The 20,815-nt window shown below is 37.5% G+C and overlaps 1 protein-coding gene across 3 annotated transcripts in view; it reads left to right on the top strand.

Moving 5' to 3' along the window:
- The first annotated feature begins 350 nt into the window (after positions 1–350).
- RNF130 (ring finger protein 130) overlaps positions 351–20,815 on the top strand; it is a 625,517-nt gene continuing 605,052 nt past the window's right edge. For 2 of the 3 annotated variants that reach the window (XM_053718646.1, XM_053718647.1), the window contains exon 1: positions 351–1,779. In XM_053718646.1, coding sequence (XP_053574621.1) covers positions 1,533–1,779 — 247 coding nt within the window. In that variant the 5' untranslated portion in view covers positions 351–1,532. The remainder of the gene's footprint in view (positions 1,780–20,815) is intronic. The other variant, XM_053718645.1, reaches the window with a different exon arrangement.

Raw genomic sequence — 20,815 nt, 5'->3', positions numbered from 1 at the left:
TGACTGGACGCGCTGTAAATTCGATTGCACTTGTGCTAACGTGGTGCTAACATTAGGATGCCACTTGAAAATCTAGCCTTAGGTGTTTTGTTTCCCTTAGTTTCCTACATGTCTGTGAATATAACTGCTGCTTGCATGTCTGGTCCCTAGAGGAGATCTCACCTTATGAGAGCCTTGGCTGACAGGACTGTGGAGTTTTACTGAGAGCTCTGTAACCTGTCAATCTGCTGCCAGCAGACATCTTATCCTAACACAGCAGAGAGAGAGCAGTCACTTGTCACTGACTCCCTCCTCTCTCTACAGAAGCACATGTGCAGACTCCCTCCTCCTCCCTACAGAAGCAGGATGTGCAGACTCCCTCCCCTCTCTACAACACACATACCTCTCCCTAGCTTACAGCTAGTCTGACAGACCGAAGAGGGTTGTGCAAACAAAACAAAATACCAGCAATGTGCCAGCACCAGCTGCAGACAGCAAGATACCGTCTGTGCCGGTAAAATACCAGCCAGGATGTGCACCCTACACAGCAGCACAGCAAAGTGAGTTCACAACACACACAGTCACCAAAGGCAACACGTAATGTGGGAGGAGGAGCTCGCACGTTCTGTTCTACTGGTCGTTCAGAGCTTTCAGTCTGCTTGCGCCGGCGGCGGCAGCAGCAGCTTGGCTGGCAGTGAGGAGATTTCAGTTCGGTGCCGATGAGGATTATACCCCTTAGTATATTTACTTGGTTTTTCTGTTTCACGTCGGATGTGAGGTCTTCTTCACTAGTAAGTGACAGCCACGGCTGTAGGTGATCAGCTTTGTAGTGGGGGAGAAAAGTGAGAAGGAAACTTCCCCGGAGACAGCAGTACCTGTTTTCTGCCCATCTGCACCACCACTGTTTGGGATATATTGAAGATCTTGCTTATTTATTTTGCTGCGGGGGGGCTTGCCAGACTGTGCCACCTGACAGATCTCTTGCATTGTGTCACTGAGCCTCAGGATGTGAGTGTGATATTCCCCTCCCCCCCATCCTGCATCTTTTGCATTCAGTTCATCCCTTTGCAGACCCTTCACACAATGAGGTTTCTCATCTTTTTGTAAGAAGGCTTCATAAACATTAGAACAACTAGAAGGTTTCACTGACAGATACCTTCCACTGCACTGGTGATTACAGTATCTGTAAAGAAGAAGAAAAAGCACACAATACTGGATAATGGATATGTCAGAAGGGCTACGGTTTACTTGCTGGCACTTTGCCCAGTAATAGACATGACTATAAAATTAATTAAATTAGATCATGATTGTTTATTTCATGCAAATCTGCTGATTATAATGAATACCAGTGTCTTTTTTTGTTTGTTTTTTCCTTAGTACTTTTTGCTAACTGCTCAAAGATCATTACAGACAATTGATATAAGGATTTATGGTAATGAAGGGACATCTTAACCAATAAGTAACCAATAAGGGATTATTAACAATATTATTGCACTTTAAAGATTTAATTCTGCCAAAGGATTATTTTACTAATACATTATCAGAGATTGAAGATGATTCCAAGGCTATCACTGCAGTATCTGAACTGTTTTCCTATACTGGTCCTGTTGCCCTATTCCTTGGCCCTTAGTGGGATAGATAACAGCAATATGGAAGCTATCAGTGCTTTGGTGAATGTGACCATTCTTGACCCTGGCAGCAATACCATACACCTGAGAATCGATGAGGGTCGATATGGTGTGGACTCCCCAAAAACAGAAGCTAAAGGGATTGTCCTAACACCAGTGCCTGTTCATGGAGGTATTTGTCTTAACCCTCTAATTTCCAGAATAATTTAGTTTGTCTTACAAAGTTGAGGAAAATGTTGTATATCTTTTTCTATTATTATTATTATTATTATTATTATTTTAAATTATTTGTTACTGTTATAAAAGGATGTTTAAACATTCAGGAAGTTTGGACAACAGTTGCAGTTATAAGAGTTGCTCTGTGTCCAGGCTGTAAGTGCTAAGGGAGCAGGGAAATAAACCTGTATTTACAGAACCTGGCTCTAAAAAGGACTTAATAGTGTTATAATAAAATGCATTTCATTGCTAAAAAGATTGTGTTTAAATATTTGTTTGACCCCTTGCAAATGTGACCCACCATGGCTGGAGGGCCAATCAGATATAGCATGTTATGTATGTAGACACACGTCAACAGCCGTGCCCACTTTAGGCAGTGTATTGTGGCTCCTTAGTGGGTTTTAATGCTAATGTGGGGGGGGGGGGGGGGGGGTTAACAGCTTAGCTAGATTCATGGCATTTGTTATAATGCCATATTTGACGATCAATAATTATTTGGCAGTTCCAAAGTAAACAGAAATTGGAACAAAACAGGTATTGATATGAGACTTGTGATTTAGTATTTTTTTTACTGTTTTGGTGGCTTAGCAATGCTAACTTACCGTTTGTGTCTGTTAATTACATGACAACATACCATTTTAAAGTGATAATTATCAATACCCTGGCTATTAACCTTTTAAAGCCGTTATGCCGTTCTATTCCGTCATAATTAGACTGGGCTTTAAAGCCGTTATGACGGAATAGAACGTCATAGCTAACGGCTGTCCTGAAGCCTTCTGTGGTGTCAGGATTTGATCGCGGTCTGGAGGGCGTTCCTAGGGTTGTAGGGACGGCCCCCAGACGCAATCCAATAATTGAAATCTCGCGATCGTGTGCACGATCGCGGGGTTTCAATTTGTCTACATTGGAACAGTTGTTCCGATGTAGGCACTTTTGCCCTGACACGAAAGGGTTAAACGGTGCATTTAAATGTATGCACTATACACATGCACTTTACCTAATTTTGGTTTAAAAATTCACAGAAGAAATTTCTATTTTTTCATGTTAAACTATTACCTAAATTCCTGCAGCTGGTGAATTAATGTAATTGTTCTAGTACAAAGAATGCTTTTCAACATCATGTTCATTGATGAGTTAAAGGAACAGTAAAGTCATAATTATACACTAATGATTTAGACAGAGCATACAATTTTAAACAACTTTCCTATTATCTTCTATTATTTATTTTGCTTCCTTCACTTGTTATCCTTTGCTGAAAGGTTTATCTAAGTAAGCTCAGGAGCAGCAAAGAACCTAGATTCTAGCTGCTGATTGGTAGCTGCATATATATATATATATATATATATATATATACCGATTGTCATTGGCTCACCCATGTGTTCAGTTAGAAACCAGTAGTGCATTGCTGCTCCTTCAACAAATGATACCAAGATATATATCTATCATCTCTATCTATCTATCTATCTATCTATCTATCTATCTATCTATCTACATCTTTATTTTTTTCAGAGTAAAAAAAATGAAAGTCTTTGTTTGCAATTCCAATTTAGATACTTCCCTTTGTTTCAGCATCAGATCAGATGTAAATTTCTACTAGTTTTTGCACAATTTACTAACAATACTCCCACCTGTTTAATATTCAGTGCAGTCCTACCCCCTTTGTTTCAGCATCTGTGCAGGGTATTTCTGTCTCATCTTTTTTTTCTTTCAATGCATTCTCTTCGTTTAACATGAATGAAAAACTGCCTTCTCCCCTTTGTTTTAGCAACAGTTCAGATTCAGACTGTTAGCTGCTTCTGCCTATATTCAACAACCCCAGTGTATCTTCAAAATAGTTTTTTTGTTTTCTTTTTGGATTCTGAATCCATGCAAGTACTTCCTGTCTCACCTGCGACAACATAGCTAAGGTGGTGAAGTGCTTGTTTGTCCGATTTAATTAATCATGCAGATTTTTTTTTTATCATTCACCTTACTTTTCAATACTACAAATCTAGAATTGTCCCCATTTTCTATTACTGTACAAACTGTAATACCACAAATTATATTAGATTTATGATTGAGTTTTTGGCACGTACAGATAGTATGCAACATCTAATTATGGATTGCATTTCTTTGGATTATTATATATGTCTTATACACTTGCTTTCTTGGAGCCTACGTTATTGTGGTTTATATTTCAGTGTTCTATGTGATTCCTAAATTTTATGGAAGGTTAAGCTATGTAATAATACAGAATAGTAAATCTTCTGTCTTTTCATTCTCACCTTATCTATTCTGTTTTGTAAACAGCGCAGAATTTCTCACCCACTGTTTTTTCATAACAAACATTATTTGCCAGTATGAGCCTCTTGACATGTTTTAGCACTAAACAAAACACTTGTTTTAACACCCCCTTTTCACTGGCTTGATACCCTTGAAGGCATTTTTCTAACACAGTGCAGGGTCCGATTAATAGTTTTATTAAAAATAAATCTTTATTTCTTAAAACAGTCCAAGGGCAAGTACAGAAACAATGTAGCGCCAATCCATACAGGTTGATACACCTTATACATACTCTGTTAACATAACATTGGCTACCCGCAATTTGTCAGTCCTGAAAAGGATACTTTAGCTTGTCCTTTTCCAACTGTTTTAAAAAAAAATATCATAGCAAACATAGCAACAATAAAAAAAACATAGTAAGAAAAACTAAACCTCCTAAGAAGATAACATTTGTTTCCAGTGACAATACATGCTTTTATTAAGGTGTACATATATATATATATATATATATATATATATATATATATATATATATATATATATATATATATATATATATATATATCCCGCTTACTCCATATTTACCCAGGGTTCATCAGGTCTAAAGTTTAACAGTACTCTTCTTTATGGGCCATAGTATCTGTCAACTTCCATTGTTTAAATGTTAAGTCCATTGACCTCTTAATTGCTTTTCCATTATGCACTCTGTCTTTCTTAGTGGGTATATAATTTAATTTTGGTGGTAGAGAAAGTATATACAACTCCCACTTCCTTAAAAATTTGTTAGAGCTTTTGAGTGGGTCTCTCATCGTGTTCCATTTCTCCTGTGTCAGAGAATAGGCTATGTTAAGTTTCAGTTCTTTCAGTGTTGGAACTCGCTTTGATGCCCAATATTTAAACAATAATCTCCTGACCAGTAAGACTACAGTATTTATGAAAATGCACAGCCACACAGCCACACACACCGTCACAGAGACACCCACAGAAAATGCACAGACACACACACACACACACACATACCGTCACAGAGACACCCACAGAAAATGCACAGAGACACCCACAGAAAATGCAAATACACACACACACACCGTCACAGAGACACCCACAGAAAATGCCCACACACACACCGTCACAGAGACACCCACAGGAAATGCACAGAGACACCCACAGGAAATGCACAGACACACACCGTCACAGAGACACCCACAGGAAATGCACAGACACACACCGTCACAGACACCCACAGAAAATGCAGACACACACACAGTCACAGAGACACCCACAGAAAATGCACAGACATACACACACACACACACACCGTCAGAGACACCCACAAAAAATGCAGACATACACACACAATGTCACAGAGACACCCACAAAAAATGCAGACATACACACACACCATCACAGAGACAACCACAAAAAATGCGCACACACACACACCGTCAGAGACATCCACAGAAAATGCACAGACACACACACACACTGTCACAAAGACACCCACAAAAAATGCACAGACACGCACACACACACCGTTACAGAGACACCCACAAAAAATGCACAGACACACACACACACACACATAGACACAGACTCCCTCACAGAGACACCCACAGAAAACACACAAACGTATGCACACTCCCTCACAGAGACACACAGACATATGCACATACCCTCAAAGAGACATCCATAGAAAACACAAACATACATACACCCCCACCTCACAGAGACATCCACAGAAAACACACAAAGACATACACACACACACACACATACCCTCACAGAGACATCCACTGAAAATGCACAAAGACATACACACACACCCTCACAGAGAGACCCACAGAAAAAAAATCATACACACTCATAGAGACACCAACAAAGACATAAACATAGACAGCCACAGAAACACTTGAGGTAACATTTATCCTCATTACCATCCTCTAAATCAATAGTGTGTTACATGCATGATAAAAAAAAATAGCAGAAATTAAGAGATCAATTTTTAAAGAATCATTTTTGTAAATGTGCAAACAAAAATACTTCTGTGAATTCAAAATTGTACATAAATGATCTGTCAGAATGGGTAGATGAAGAAAAGTAATTTTGAAAGGTTGACATATGTTTGTGTTTCTTTTCCCCCATTTTCCCCAACCAAGAGCACCACTTCAAATCTGGTGTACAAATGTTCCCATCTGTCAGTTGTACTTATGGATTTTGCAAAAGCTGCACCCTATATGATCTTGGGGGAACTATAAGATGTGTTACTCAGTCTCATACCATTTTAGTTCTGGTTAAATGCAGGATTTAGGCTTGTTTTTATGTATTTCAAAATTAAGTCAACTGTAGTGTAAACTGAAAAGTGTTAAGTTAACCTGTCTCATTTCAAACACTGAGCAATCTTAGCCTAAGCGTATAACATTTTATGCAGATATAAAAATCTTAGATAAAATGCCTCCTGGCATCTAGAAAGTCCTTGAATACAGGGGCAGTAAACTGGAATGTAATTAAAATACATATGTAAAAAAGGGCACCTACCATTTGTGTATTGAAGAGGAAACATTTGTGCATGGTTTTAAATGTATCATTTCTACAGCATTGTCAAATAATCATAAATACACTGCTGCATATTGCTAGAAAAATATGTTTTTATGAACCCCTGGCCCCACCATAAAACTGAAGTTACAATCTGAAATTGCACAAAGAAATAAAAAACATTTACTAAGTAAGTCCTACCTCCTCTGCAAATGAAAGTGATCTGCAGTCTGACTCATGCACTCACTGTGCAAACTGAAGTGCCAAGTCTGTCTCACACTGTGCATAGTAGTTTAGTGCACACTCAGAAATCCTCTCAAATGCTAATGCTTTACTCCTTGTAATGATATTTCCCATGCTCAGTAGCACTCGGCTGTAGCGCCCTTAGGTGGCTGCCAACATTTTTATTTTTTAATGATAATTGTGCTTGCCTCATGGGGCCCCCTGGCCCAGTGTGGCCCTGACATGAGTCACCCCTTTCACCTCCTGATGGTGGCCCTGGGTTCAGCTATTGGTAACTCCACTTAACATTTTGTTGTGCACTGAGCAGGTCAGCTCCTCTTCTATTTTTGCATTGTGCAGTCATTCCTTTCCTTTTTGTTGGCTTTGTTCTACTGTTTTCCTGTTTTGGCGCTCTGCAGACTGGACGACCCTGCTGTCTTGGTGCTCTGCAAAGCGCCAAAACAGGATCACAGGCCGGTCTGCACAGCACCAAAACAGCAGGGCCAGCATGCCCTGCTGTTTTGATGCTCTGCAGAGTGGCCAGTCTGTCTTTTTTTGCACTCTGTCTGTGATCCTGTTTTAGCGCTCTGCAGACTGGCCTGCCCTGCTGTTTTGGTTCTCTGCAGACTGACCTGCCCTGCTGTTTTGGCGCTCTGCAGATTCTGTATCCCCAGTTTCTAGAACACTTCCAAGGTTTTTTTATTAGGAACCATAAAAGTCTCACACTTTTAGCACATTATAGATTTTTCTACCCCTTATATTACCATTTATTTACTTCCTCATTATGTATATCATAATATAGACTTCCTTCTTGAATGTAACCAGGTGACTTTGCATCTCTTTGGTATTTTAGCTGTGCTGTGCAATATTCCCCTTTTGTGTTAGCACCAGTGTGTGTGTGTTTCCCCATACTTGTTTGGTTTCAATACAGACTTTCATCGACACCAGTATTTTATACCAGTACAAGACTGTTCATTTTCCCTACAATGTAAACTTTCCTGTATATTCCCTCCTGTGTGAGTCATTCTTATGCAGAAGCATTTTTAGCTTTATTGATATTCAGCAAGAAATCTTATATAGTAGAAGTATAGCACTTCCTATTATAGTAATTACATTCACATGTGTTACCCAAAATGTAAATGTTCACAGACAACTTCTGTAGATTTAGTTATAAGATAAAACTTCCTTGAGAATGTTACTTAAAATAATTTGACTATAAAATCCTCTGATGTTTAAATGTTTAGGAAAAAAAAAAGGTGTTAAACACATTACTGCTCAGGAGTTGCAGATAACTGCTGATCCTGAGCAAACATGGACAAGATTCCTCAATAACTGATTGATTGCAACTGGGTCATATTTATCTCTCTGCTGGCTGACGTGACTAGGGAAGGACTGGCATTCTTAGGAGGTTGCCCATTGCCTTTTTAAGGTAGTGGTCTTTACATCTGTATACAGCTTGATGAAACGACATTGAATGAGAAACGCGTTGCTGTTTTTAATCTGTGAATAAATTAAGTTTTTTTTTTATCACTGCTTCTTGTCAGTATCTTTCATGAACTAACATTGGACATATTTACGTCTACATATTGTGCAATAAGCACTCACGGGCACTCTGACTTTCACGGGCATACTCTGGTCCCATACAGGACGTATCCACCTAAAGTGAGCCGACGTGAACCTTGACGTATGACGGCTTGAATGGAGACCACCAGAGAGGTTGCCAGTGTCTATTCAGTGCCTATTTTATGAGCGGAGCTAGCCAAGTGGCTCTGATGTCCAAGCCTGCCTGTAAAGTATACTTTTATTGTGCTTCTCATTAAAGGGACACTGAACCCAAATTTTTTCTTTTGTAATTCAGAAAGAGCATGCAATTTTAAGCAACCTTCTAATTTACTCCTATTATCAATTTTTCTTTGTTCTCTTACTATCATTATTTGAAAAAGAAGGCATCTAAGCTTTTTTTTTGGTTTCAGTACTCTGGACAACACTTTTTTATTGGTGGATTAATTTATCCACCAATCAGCAAGGACAACCCAGGTTGTTCACAAAAATGGGCCGGCATCTAAACTTACATTCTTGCATTTCAAATAAAGATACCAAGAGAATGAAGAAAATTTGATAATAGGAGTAAATTAGAAAGTTGCTTAAAATGTCATGCTCTATCTGAATGATGAAAGAAAATTTTTGGGTACAGTATCCCTTTAAGTGAGTTGATATTACCCTGTTTAATTTTTCCTGTGGTTGATGATACCTGCACCATGAGGCGCTTCTGTTTGTTCATCTACTTGTAGATAAGATAAGCAAAAATAACTTGGATTATATTTATTGGTAGCAGAAATTACTACTCTTAATTATTCTTGGGCAATCATTGGGCAAACTTTGTAGAACTTCAAATTTTCAAAACTCCAGTAAATATTGCTCTAAGAAGGTCTTTTATTATAATGTAATGTTCTTCTACAAAAGCCTGTGACCAGATTAGAAGCAAATCATTTTTTTCAGCAGTGGCGAGTTATTCACTATGATTTAGCAAGTAAAGAGAAGAAGAGCACAGCGCATCCATATTCAAGGTACACTTTAATAAGGGTTTACACGCACATAAAATGCTCCAGCAGTCTGTTAGTGTCTGTACTCCACGAACTGGATGGGAACACTCTCACACAGCCTCCTGCAGCTTAATGTGGATACCCTTTTAGATGTCAATACTGTCCGTGTTACTGAGTATATGATCCAGCCAAATATGGAGAAGGGGTGTTCATACACCCAACAGAACAAAGGAGAAACTTTCGCAATCCTGTAACGACCGTCATGGATTAGATACACACACCATGCTGTTTTCTGTTAGCCAGTGACTAACTCACCTGACCTGTGGTCTTCTTGGCATTTGCTTAAAACCTTTTGGCATTTCGGTGAAGAAGTCACATTTGCATCACTGCTGTATATCAAACATAAATGTTGTTGCAAAATGTGGCACCAACAAAGTAGATCATGCAACTTTGTGCCAGCTCATGTATTGTGCAGCAAAAGCTATAGTACCTCTTCATGACATGTTAGTCTTAGGGTTGTGGGCTACAATTAGTTTTGTGGTTGGATTGCGAGTGGGGATTAGAGTGATATCAAAAGGAATATACTTGCGCTTTCCTTGACTTTAATTTTTCTTCTTTAATGTCATGCCAAGATTTCTGTTGGTTCTCTTGGTGACGTCATTATTAAAGTAATATTATGTATGAGAACTGTGGTTGACTTGGGATGGTTAAGGTTCAAAGGAACAGTCTAGTCAAAATTAAACTTTCATGATTCAGATAGAGCATGCAATTTAAAGCAACATTCTAATTTACTCCTATTATAAAAAATTTTCTTCGTTCTCTTGGTATCTTTATTTGAAAAAGCAAGAATGTAAGCATAGGAGATGGCCCATTTTTGGGTCAGAACCTGGGTAGCACTTTCTGATTGGTGTCTAAATGTTCATTCAAATAAAGATACCAAGAGAACAAAGAAAAATTGATAATTGGAGTAAATTAGAAAGTTGGTTAATATTGCATGCTCTATCTGAATCGTGAAAGTGTAATTTTGACTAGACTATTCCTTTAAGTTACAATGTATGTACATAGACCTGGGATATTTAATCCAAAGAAATTCTGCACTTGTTAACTTTGGGTGACCCCAGAGGCAGAACTTTTTTTTCACTTTCTGCGATGAGATTTTTTTTTAGTGAAAACCTTTCTGCAGGTCATTTTGAAATGAAATTAATGTTATATTAGGCAGTTACACTAAAGCACCAATTTGATTAACTCGAAAGAAACAGTTTTTAAAGTTGTATAATATATTACAGCAGCTAAAAATCTCATTGCAAATTAGCTGCAGAGAAGAAAAAAGAAATTAAGATTTTTAAAACGTCTCTTGAATAAGTTTGTTTCCTTTGCTCTTGGTCTAACATATTTATAAGGTAAAAAAGTAGCAATAAAAAGGTGCATTGCTCACAATAATGTGTTATATTCAGGAGTCGCAGCTTTTCAGACCAGAAAAAGGCTAGGGGAGTGGTTTAAAAAAAATCCATGAGAACCAATCCTTGTCCATATTTGTTTTCTTCAAACAGTGCTTCGCTCTAGTTGCACTTTGTTAGGAAAACTTACACAGTGCAGCCAGAAAACAGCACTGAGCTTATAGTTCTTGCATGTGTTCCATTCTTTCTGCAGACTTGCAGCATTTTCTGCAATGACCTCTCAGATCACAGCATGTTCTGTCTTGCGTTGGGTGACCCTGGAAAACTGATGTTTTGCATGTTTGAGAGAATTCTTTTTTTATACCACAACTCACATTTTGGATTTTTAGACTTTAAAAAAAAGGTTTTTAGATCATTTATCTAATTGTGAAACCAATTGTCAACTAGTCATGTCACAACAGAGAGAAGACTCCAGTGCCATACACTCATAATAAATGAACAACTTGAGCTTGTGCCAGTATCTGTGATGAAATCCGCTATGTTTTTTACTGGTTTCTGCAATTTTCTTTTTCTATCAGGGAAGCATATTTTGTTTTGTATGGTTGGAGCATTTGCTTTACAATGCCACTTCCCTACAATTCTCACAGTCCAAACATAGTTTTTCTGTGTAAGTTTCATCATCTGAAGAGATGTAGCATCTGAGATAGGATTTGACAGGTGTTTTCATAGCAAATTAAAAAAAATGCTCTAGAAACCGTTTATTATAAAATTTAAAAGGGTCAGTAAAAAGCTTGAGATTTTATAAAAAATGTTTAGTTACGCACAGTAAAACAAAATTGCAATACATTTTAATTAATTATTTTGATCCTTTCATGTAATTTATCTCTAAGATTTTTGGCTTTTCTAATGTTCTGACCTGGAATACCACTCTGCTGGCTTTTTAAGGCTAACACTGCTACATTTAGCTTTAAAAGCTACAAAATATGACCATGGCTAGCCTTGTCATCTACAGATTCAATCCCAATTGGCTCCTCCAAATCAGGCAAGTGATAGGTGAAGTTTAACTATTTAAAAACAAATGCAGCATACAGAACGTCAAAGCTCCTCCAAATAAGACAAGTAATAGGTGGAGTTTAACTATTTAAAAACAAATGCAGCATACAGAACGTCAAAGCTCCTCCAAATAAGACAAGTAATAGGTGGAGTTTAACTATTTAAAAACAAATGCAGCATACAAAACGTCAAAGCTCCTCCAAATAAGACAAGTAATAGGTGGAGTTTAACTATTGAAAAACAAAAGCAGCATACAAAATGTCAATTTGTTTTTAAAATATTTAGACTTGGCTGATATGTTATTCTGTAGCAAGACAACAGAAATGCCTTGTTAAAGGGACAGTAAAGACCTTGTAATTACAAGAGAATCTCCATGCCGGGTGATCAAGCAACCCAGCATACAGATATATCAGACATAATTAGCTTGAATGTAAACATTCATCACACAACCATTGATTTATAAAGTAATGTGTGTACAATTAATAGTAGTTTATGAGGGGTTTAACAAATACAAAATAAAATTTAGCTTTATTTTTGTATGTGACTTTTCTCAGTTATTGAACACAATGATCAAATGGTAAATCTACATTTAAGTGTTATACATAGGTAACCAGAAGCCTTTGTATATACCAGAGGGCATGTCCTGGGCTAAGCCAACAAGGCCGGTGCATAAAGAATACTAAATTTAAATTTCAAACAACTTGGAGCACACAATTTAAAAAAACATTATCATTCACCATTATTTAACTGCGCACAATCTTTAATATGCACATTTTCTTTTGTTCCTACATGTACAAGAATTCACGTGATGTACATATATGCATTCTGTGATTGGCTGATAGATCATGTGATCAGTCACATGATACAAGAGGAAGGAATTGAACTAACTTTGAAATGTGTAAAAAAAAAAAAAATCTACTTATTTAAAATTGAGACTAAGGGGCCGATTTATCAATCCTGTGTCCGACATGATCCGATCAGCAGATCATGTCTGACAGACATTGCTGAATGCGGAGAGTGCGGAGAGCAACATACTCTCCGCATTCAGCATTGCGCCAGCATCTCTTGTGAACTGCTGGTGCAACGCCGCCCCCCTGCAGGCCGCTAGCAGGGGTTGTCAATCAACCCTATCGTATTCGATCGGGTTGATTCCCCGCGATGTCTGTCCTGAAGGCTCTCCAGAAACACGGTGCTTCAAGCTGCATACAGAGCTTGATAAATCGGCCCCTATGTGCTTTTGCGTGGTCTTTTTATTATGCTTGTGTTCATTGTTCTACTGTGTTTAGCAGGATTTAGGAAAGCAGCCTAGTTTAGGTTTTCCTCTATAACTTGATGATTTCCTACTCCTATGACTGCCAGATGTTTTATTGCAAATCAATTATCCTTGACTGTGTAGGTGAATGTGTCCTCCATGGCCCCTGGTTGTGACAATATTAGGCAAATCTGTATGTGTATTTATATGCTCAGTAGAAACAAACAAGTGATACTATAGCCATTTGATTGAAGTGTGACATAAGTGACTATTAATAATTTGTTATATGATAATGGGACCATTAGGAAATTTGCAATGTCATAAGGGTCAAAAGTGAATATTTGATAAGGCAGTGTTAATTATGTATGTAAATATATAAATTGGAATTGTTTGATGTAAATGTAATTATGAGAAAGTAATTTAGCATTTATGGGAGCCTCAATAATGTTTTTATTTTTAATCTCTGTACCGATCTGCCAAACACCATGCCCTGCTTTAGAAAACACAGTAATGCATATATACTACTTTATCAATGTCTTTGTGGTGCACTACTTTCTTACTTTCAATGGTTTAATGATAAAATGGTCCAAGAAAATAGCATTTTATTATTGCACTAGAGTGTCCATTTGCCTTTCACATCCATGGAGTGACTATTTCAATTTAAGGGCCACTAAAGGTATTAGAAAAAAAACAAAGCTTTTAAAATATTTTACTGAGATGTGCATATTTCTTATATTAAAATTGCCTACAGTGCTATATAAATATATTTCCTCTTTTACTTAAGTCCTTCCCCCCTTGATTTCCAAAAGTGACATGACTAGCAGGGGCGTAACTAAACTTTGCTGTGCCTCGGGCAAAGGCTGTGGCCTTCCCCCTCATTTCAGCAGTACTCTTTCTGGCTGTTTGCAACCAGTAGATGCTGTGTTAGCCACATAGGAAATAAAAAGGAGCTGCTTTACTATAAACAGCAATACAGCGGATGCTGTAGAATTATGTATTGCTGTACTACTTAGGGGGAAGTAGTAACCCCTTCTATGTGCACTAAATATTTATAGAAAGATTGGTGAATGACTCGTACAGTGCTTTGTCCAGATTGAAATGTTTGCTTTTTTTTTTATGAACAAGTCATTCCTTCTCCTTGGTTACTTTGAGGATGTGTGCAACCTTTACAAATATGGTGATATGTTTTTTTTTTTTTCTGTACATTAAGACTGTGGTGGCCATATTGAAAATCCTGCCACCATATGGTAATGGCATACACTTTTCATTACTCTGTGAGCCCTGTTCTGCATGGCTGGAACGCCGGGGGCCTGGCTGATTGCACGGCCCAAATGGGCTACCTAGAGTTGTGGCCCAGTCTTACTTTGAGACCTCAGACCCCTGTAGTTGTGCCCCTGATGGTGCAGCAAACCATAGGCCATACTGATTGTTCCTCTGAGAGAAAGCTGAGTATTGGTGCTTCTGCTTCATATAACAGCCACTGAAGCAGAGGAGCCAGAAGTGTGGTCTAATTTCTGTTTGTGGGGTATGGCTTTTGATTGGCTACACGTCCTGCTATAATTTCTTTGAAACAAGAAAGGGCTTTCAAGCAAGGTAAAATAGACCCCATGGGGGAAAATTATATTTAAACACTTTTAATGTAATAAATATGCAATTTGTTTTGCAATATTGACATTTTTGTAAGGTTGAGTGTCAATTTATTAAAAGAGACATAGAAAATAAAGTAGTCATATTGGTGCTGTGTTGCTCCTAGTGCACTATGTTTCACATCACCAGCTGGCTCTGAGTTTTAAAGCTGATGTTTACGTAAATTCAAACTACCTTCTAAGAAAAAAAAAAATATATATATGAAAAGTAAATTTAGTACTTTTATAAGGAAAAATATTGTCAATGCTTTTTTTAATGAAAGCAAACTAATCTAATTATAGTGGAGTTAACCTTTCAACTAGATTGCTAAATACTTGTAAGAGCCAAGCTTTGCAGTTTGACATTCATGTGGTTGCCGCAGAACTTTTGAAGTGTCCCATGGGACGTCCAACCAGATGGCAGTGTGGAGCAAACATATCTGTATGCATTGTAAATGCAGGTCGTTCTATCTTTGTAGCAATATAGATGGGATATTATTTTCTCTAATGGAGTTTACCCAGATTCCTAGAGATCATCACAGTGATGTTGAGTTGTTGTTGTTTTGTTTGTTTTTTTTAAATTTATTTTTATTTTGGATTCATACATTTTAATTGAAATTTAGAAGCTAGCAAGAAATCTGAGGAGACATTCAAACACCATTTATAGGAGAAAGACAAAGAATATAGGTTTGCATATGTGTTCATGTGTGTATTTGCTTTTTTGGTAAAGACTCAAAATGTAGCTGAATTGTTAACCATTTTTTAAGCACTGAATTAATTGGCACATCACTTGGCCTTAAAGGGACATGAAACCCAAATTTTTTTTCTTTCATGATTCAGAAAGAGAATACAATTTTAAACAACTTTCCAATTTACTTCTATTATTTAATTTGCTTCCTTCTCTTGTTATCCTTTGCTGAAAGGTTTATCTAGGCAAGCTCAGGAGCAGCAGAGAACCTAGGTTCTAGCTGTTGATTGGAGGCTGAATATATATATCGATTGTGATTGGCTCACCCATGTGTTCAGTTAGAAACCAGTAGTGCATTGCTGCGCCTTCAAAACATGATACCAAGAGAATGAAACAAATTAAAAAATAGAAGTAAATTAGAAAGCTGTTTAAAATTGTATTATCTGTCTGAATCATGAAAGAAATGTTTTGGATTTCATGTCCCTTTAAGAACCTATTTAATGGGCACATCACTTGGCTGAGTTTACTACCATCCTTTCTAAAATGTAAGGCACTATTAAGGTAGTATTATCTAATACAGTTGCAAATCCCCAAATCTGGATTTCTGAAATCCAAACTTTTTAAATACTATTTAAAAAATAAAATACTATTTTCCCAATTGTAAGCCACAATCCTCACTGCCCGTGGCTTTGGTTTGTTTTTTTGTGTTCTAAAATGCAAATAATAGTCTCATAGTTATTTAAAGTGAATGTCAATTTCATGAATCAGTGCCCAGTTTAAAAAAAAAAACAACTATTAAAACAGGGGCACTTTCATTCATGAAAGTTTACATTGCACCGGATTTTTCAAATACTTACCTTTTTCTCCTGAAACACCGGATCGCCAATCCCATGCCTGCTTCTTCCTGCTCTACTAACACAACAATGAAGAAACCGGCTTCCTCCAATTAGGGCATGGCCTCACCAGATGAATGCTCCTGGTGGGGAAGCCGTGATTGGAGAGAGCCGGTTTCGTCATTGCTGACAAAGTACAGAGGAGCTGCAGGCGTGGGATCGGCGATCCGGTGTTTCAGGAGAAGAAGGTATTTGTAAAATCTGGTGCAATGCAAACTTTTTTTTTTTTTAAAACCGGGCACTGATTCATGAAAGTTGACGTTCACTTTAAAATGGCAAATATTACTGTACTATATTTTTGAGGGTAGTATGTATACAAAAGTATTAAAAATTCTATAAAATTGCAATTAGATTTCATGTATAAGCTGTACAGGGAGCGCAGAATTATTAGGCAAATGAGTATTTTGACCACATCATCCTCTTTATGCATGTTGTCTTACTCCAAGCTGTATAGGCTCGAAAGCCTACTACCAATTAAGCATATTAGGTGATGTGCATCTCTGTAATGAGAAGGGGTGTGGTCTAATGAAATCAACACCCTATATCAGGTGTGCATAATTATTAGGCAACTTCCTTTCCTTTGGCAAAATGGGTCAAAAGAAGGACTTGACAGGCTCAGAAAAGTCAAAAATAGTGAGATATCTTGCAGAGGGATGCAGCACTCTTAAAATTGCAAAGCTTCTGAAGCGTGATCATCGAACAATAAAGCGTTTCATTCAAAATAGTCAACAGGGTCGCAAGAAGCGTGTGGAAAAACCAAGGCGCAAAATAACTGCCCATGAACTGAGAAAAGTCAAGCGTGCAGCTGCCAAGATGCCACTTGCCACCAGTTTGGACATATTTCAGAGCTGCAACATCACTGGAGTGCCCAAAAGCACAAGGTGTGCAATACTCAGAGACATGGCCAAGGTAAGAAAGGCTGAAAGACGACCACCACTGAACAAGACACACAAGCTGAAACGTCAAGACTGGGCCAAGAAATATCTCAAGACTGATTTTTCTAAGGTTTTATGGACTGATGAAATGAGAGTGAGTCTTGATGGGCCAGATGGATGGGCCCGTGGCTGGATTGGTAAAGGGCAGAGAGCTCCAGTCCGACTCAGACGCCAGCAAGGTGGAGGTGGAGTACTGGTTTGGGCTGGTATCATCAAAGATGAGCTTGTGGGGCCTTTTCGGGTTGAGGATGGAGTCAAGCTCAACTCCCAGTCCTACTGCCAGTTTCTGGAAGACACCTTCTTCAAGCAGTGGTACAGGAAGAAGTCTGCATCCTTCAAGAAAAACATGATTTTCATGCAGGACAATGCTCCATCACACGCGTCCAAGTACTCCACAGCGTGGCTGGCAAGAAAGGGTATAAAAGAAGAAAATCTAATGACCTGGCCTCCTTGTTCACCTGATCTGAACCCCATTGAGAACCTGTGGTCCATCATCAAATGTGAGATTTACAAAAAACAGTACACCTCTCTGAACAGTGTCTGGGAGGCTGTGGTTGCTGCTGCACGCAATGTTGATGGTGAACAGATCAAAACACTGACAGAATCCATGGATGGCAGGCTTTTGAGTGTCCTTGCAAAGAAAGGTGGCTATATTGGTCACTGATTTGTTTTTGTTTTGTTTTTGAATGTCAGAAATGTATATTTGTGAATGTTGAGATGTTATATTGGTTTCACTGGTAAAAATAAATAATTGAAATGGGTATATATTTGTTTTTTGTTAAGTTGCCTAATAATTATGCACAGTAATAGTCACCTGCACACACAGATATCCCCCTAAAATAGCTATAACTAAAAACAAACTAAAAACTACTTCCAAAACTATTCAGCTTTGATATTAATGAGTTTTTTTGGTTCATTGAGAACATGGTTGTTGTTCAATAATAAAATTAATCCTCAAAAATACAACTTGCCTAATAATTCTGCACTCCCTGTATTATGACATGTAAATATTGCCTAAATAACACAAGATAATGTTGTCTACAGTCCATCCCGTCTCCAAACGGTCACATTTTACAGATGCAAATATTCCATAATCCAAACTATTCCGAAATCCAAACTGGTGCCAAGCCATTAGGATAAAGGGTTTTCTACCTATATTATTTTTTTTTTTTTGCACAAATTATAATTAAATCAATTTATGTTGAACTATACAACGCTAGGATTGACTTTCACTTTAAGTAACATAAATAACTGAAAATGTTATACTATTACAAAGTATTACATCACTCCCTCCCAGCTATTTCTTAACCCAACAAAGCTGGCTAAATTATTTATAATTAAAAGAGCTGAATGCCCTTTTAAGGGCAATGCCCATACAAATGCCCCTTTAGGGGCAATGGGTACTTAAGATTTTTTTTAGTGTTAGTTTTTTTGGGGGGTTTGGTGGGTGTGGGTTCCTCCAATCACGGCTTCCCCCAGAAGAATCATTGCCTGAGGCCATGCCGTGATTGGAGGAAGCCGGATTAGTCATTGCTGACATGTGAAGAAATAATGAAAGTACAAAGGAAAGTTGTTTTGCTACACATAACTAAACATTTTATATTAAAGTGAAGGTAAACTTTGATGAATGAAAGCCCAGTTTTTAAAAATTCTATTAAAAACAGGGGCACTTTTATTCAATAAAGTTTAGAAAGCAGCCGTTTTGTTTAAAAACTTACCTTTCTTCTTTTCACAGCTAGAGCAGCTTCCCCCACCCAGAGAGCCTCTCTTCACACGTCAGCAATGACTAATCCAGCTTTCTCCAATCATGGCATGGCCTCAGGCAATTGGGGGGAAAGCCGTGATTTGAGGAAGCCGGATTAAGTTTTTAAACAAAACGGCTGCTTTCTAAACTTTGATGAATGAAAGTGCCACTGTTTTTAATAGTATTTTTAAAAACCGGGCTGTCATTCATCAAACTTTACCTTCACTTTAAGAGCCCGGTTTCTGGGATTTGTCAGGCCCTGTTTTAAATATTAATTTAACTCTAATTAGCTATCTACTTGCCAACGTAATTGTAACATTTGCTATACAAAGTTGAGATGACCTTTGAAAAAATTCCTGATGGTAAAAATTACTGATAACCTGTATGATACTCACTGGCGTACAAGGTCACATTTTTCAGCAAACCATTTGACCCCATTGTGTTCTATAACACAGGTCTAGGCAGGTTTTTCATGAGGCATTTAGGTACCTCTCGAATAAAGGAATAATCATCAGCTGTTTTGCTTACAGCATAGTTTTTTATTTTTATTTTTAAGAAAAAAAAGCTATGTTAAAGGGACATAAAACCCCAAATTTTTCTTTCATGATTCAGAAAGAGCATGTGATTTTAAACAACTTTCCAATTTACTTCCATTATTTAATTGTCTTCCTTCTCTTGTTATCCTTTGCAGAAAAAAATAAATGTGTTTCATGTCCCTTTAATTGACCTTATCTCGGCATTATTTTTTATAATATTTTTTGGGTCAGTCTTAACTTGCTATTCATTGCTTTCTAACTTTTTTTTTTTTAATTTTTTAAATGTATGCTGTATATGAGAAACGTGTACAAAGTGCTGTTTTTTCTCTCGTCGCTCTGCTCTTCTCATCTCTCTCCTATCTCTTCCTTTTCCTCTTTATCTTCTCTTCTTTCTTTTCTATTCTGTATTTTCTCTATCTGTCTTCTCTTTTCTCTCTCCTCTTTCATGTTTTAATGTCTATTTTCCTGCTAGCTTCAATATTAATTTAAACATTTTTTTTTTCATGCAACAGAAATATTTTATGATGCCGTTTATTCCTATTCATGATAAGATTTTTTTTTACTAGCTGGTGATTTATACACATGATAGAAATGTTTTGTCCTTCACATCCCTTAGACATTCACCTCTAATATTGAATTTGGCAGGCGTTGCACACTCTTTCTCTTTAGACCTATTGCATATTGCTCCACATTTAAAAAATGTTTTTATTTCCCTGCACATTCAACAAGGAGTTCCATAAACAAGAAGATTGTACAGTTTGACTGCACAACCAATAGTACATGACTACTATTTATATGCTCTTTCCCTAGCTACCAGTGTTGGAGCTTTTATAACAGCCAATGGGCTTACTCATACACCCCAAGACAGAACATAGAGTGATCTGAGATGTCATCGCAGAAAATGCAGCATGTCTGCAGAAAGAATAGGAACTGTTAGCACTTTAACTTTTCAGCACTGCTCCACATTAGGGTGTTCTTTTTAAACAGAGCTGTTCTCTGGCTGCATTGTAAAAGTTTTCCTTAACACAGTGCATCCAGAGCAAAGTACTGTTTGAAGACTACAGTCAAATATTCAGCAGTACTGCAAAGCAACAATGCATTGATTGTTGTCTGGCTCTGAGATTTTTGCAAACTCGTTCCCTAGCTTTTCACAGTCTGCAAAGCTGTTTTTCTCTGAATGTAAGCTGTTCGTATGAGCAATGCACCTTTTTTATTTCTACATTTCTTTATTAGACTAAGAGAAAAGGAAACAAATTAATTCAAGAGCCATTTTACAATTCCTTTTTTTTCTGCAGCCAATATGCAATGCA

The sequence above is a fragment of the Bombina bombina genome, chromosome 6, assembly GCF_027579735.1.
Source record: "Bombina bombina isolate aBomBom1 chromosome 6, aBomBom1.pri, whole genome shotgun sequence".
NCBI lineage: Eukaryota > Metazoa > Chordata > Amphibia > Anura > Bombinatoridae > Bombina > Bombina bombina.
This window is presented reverse-complemented; position numbering and strand designations above follow the sequence as displayed.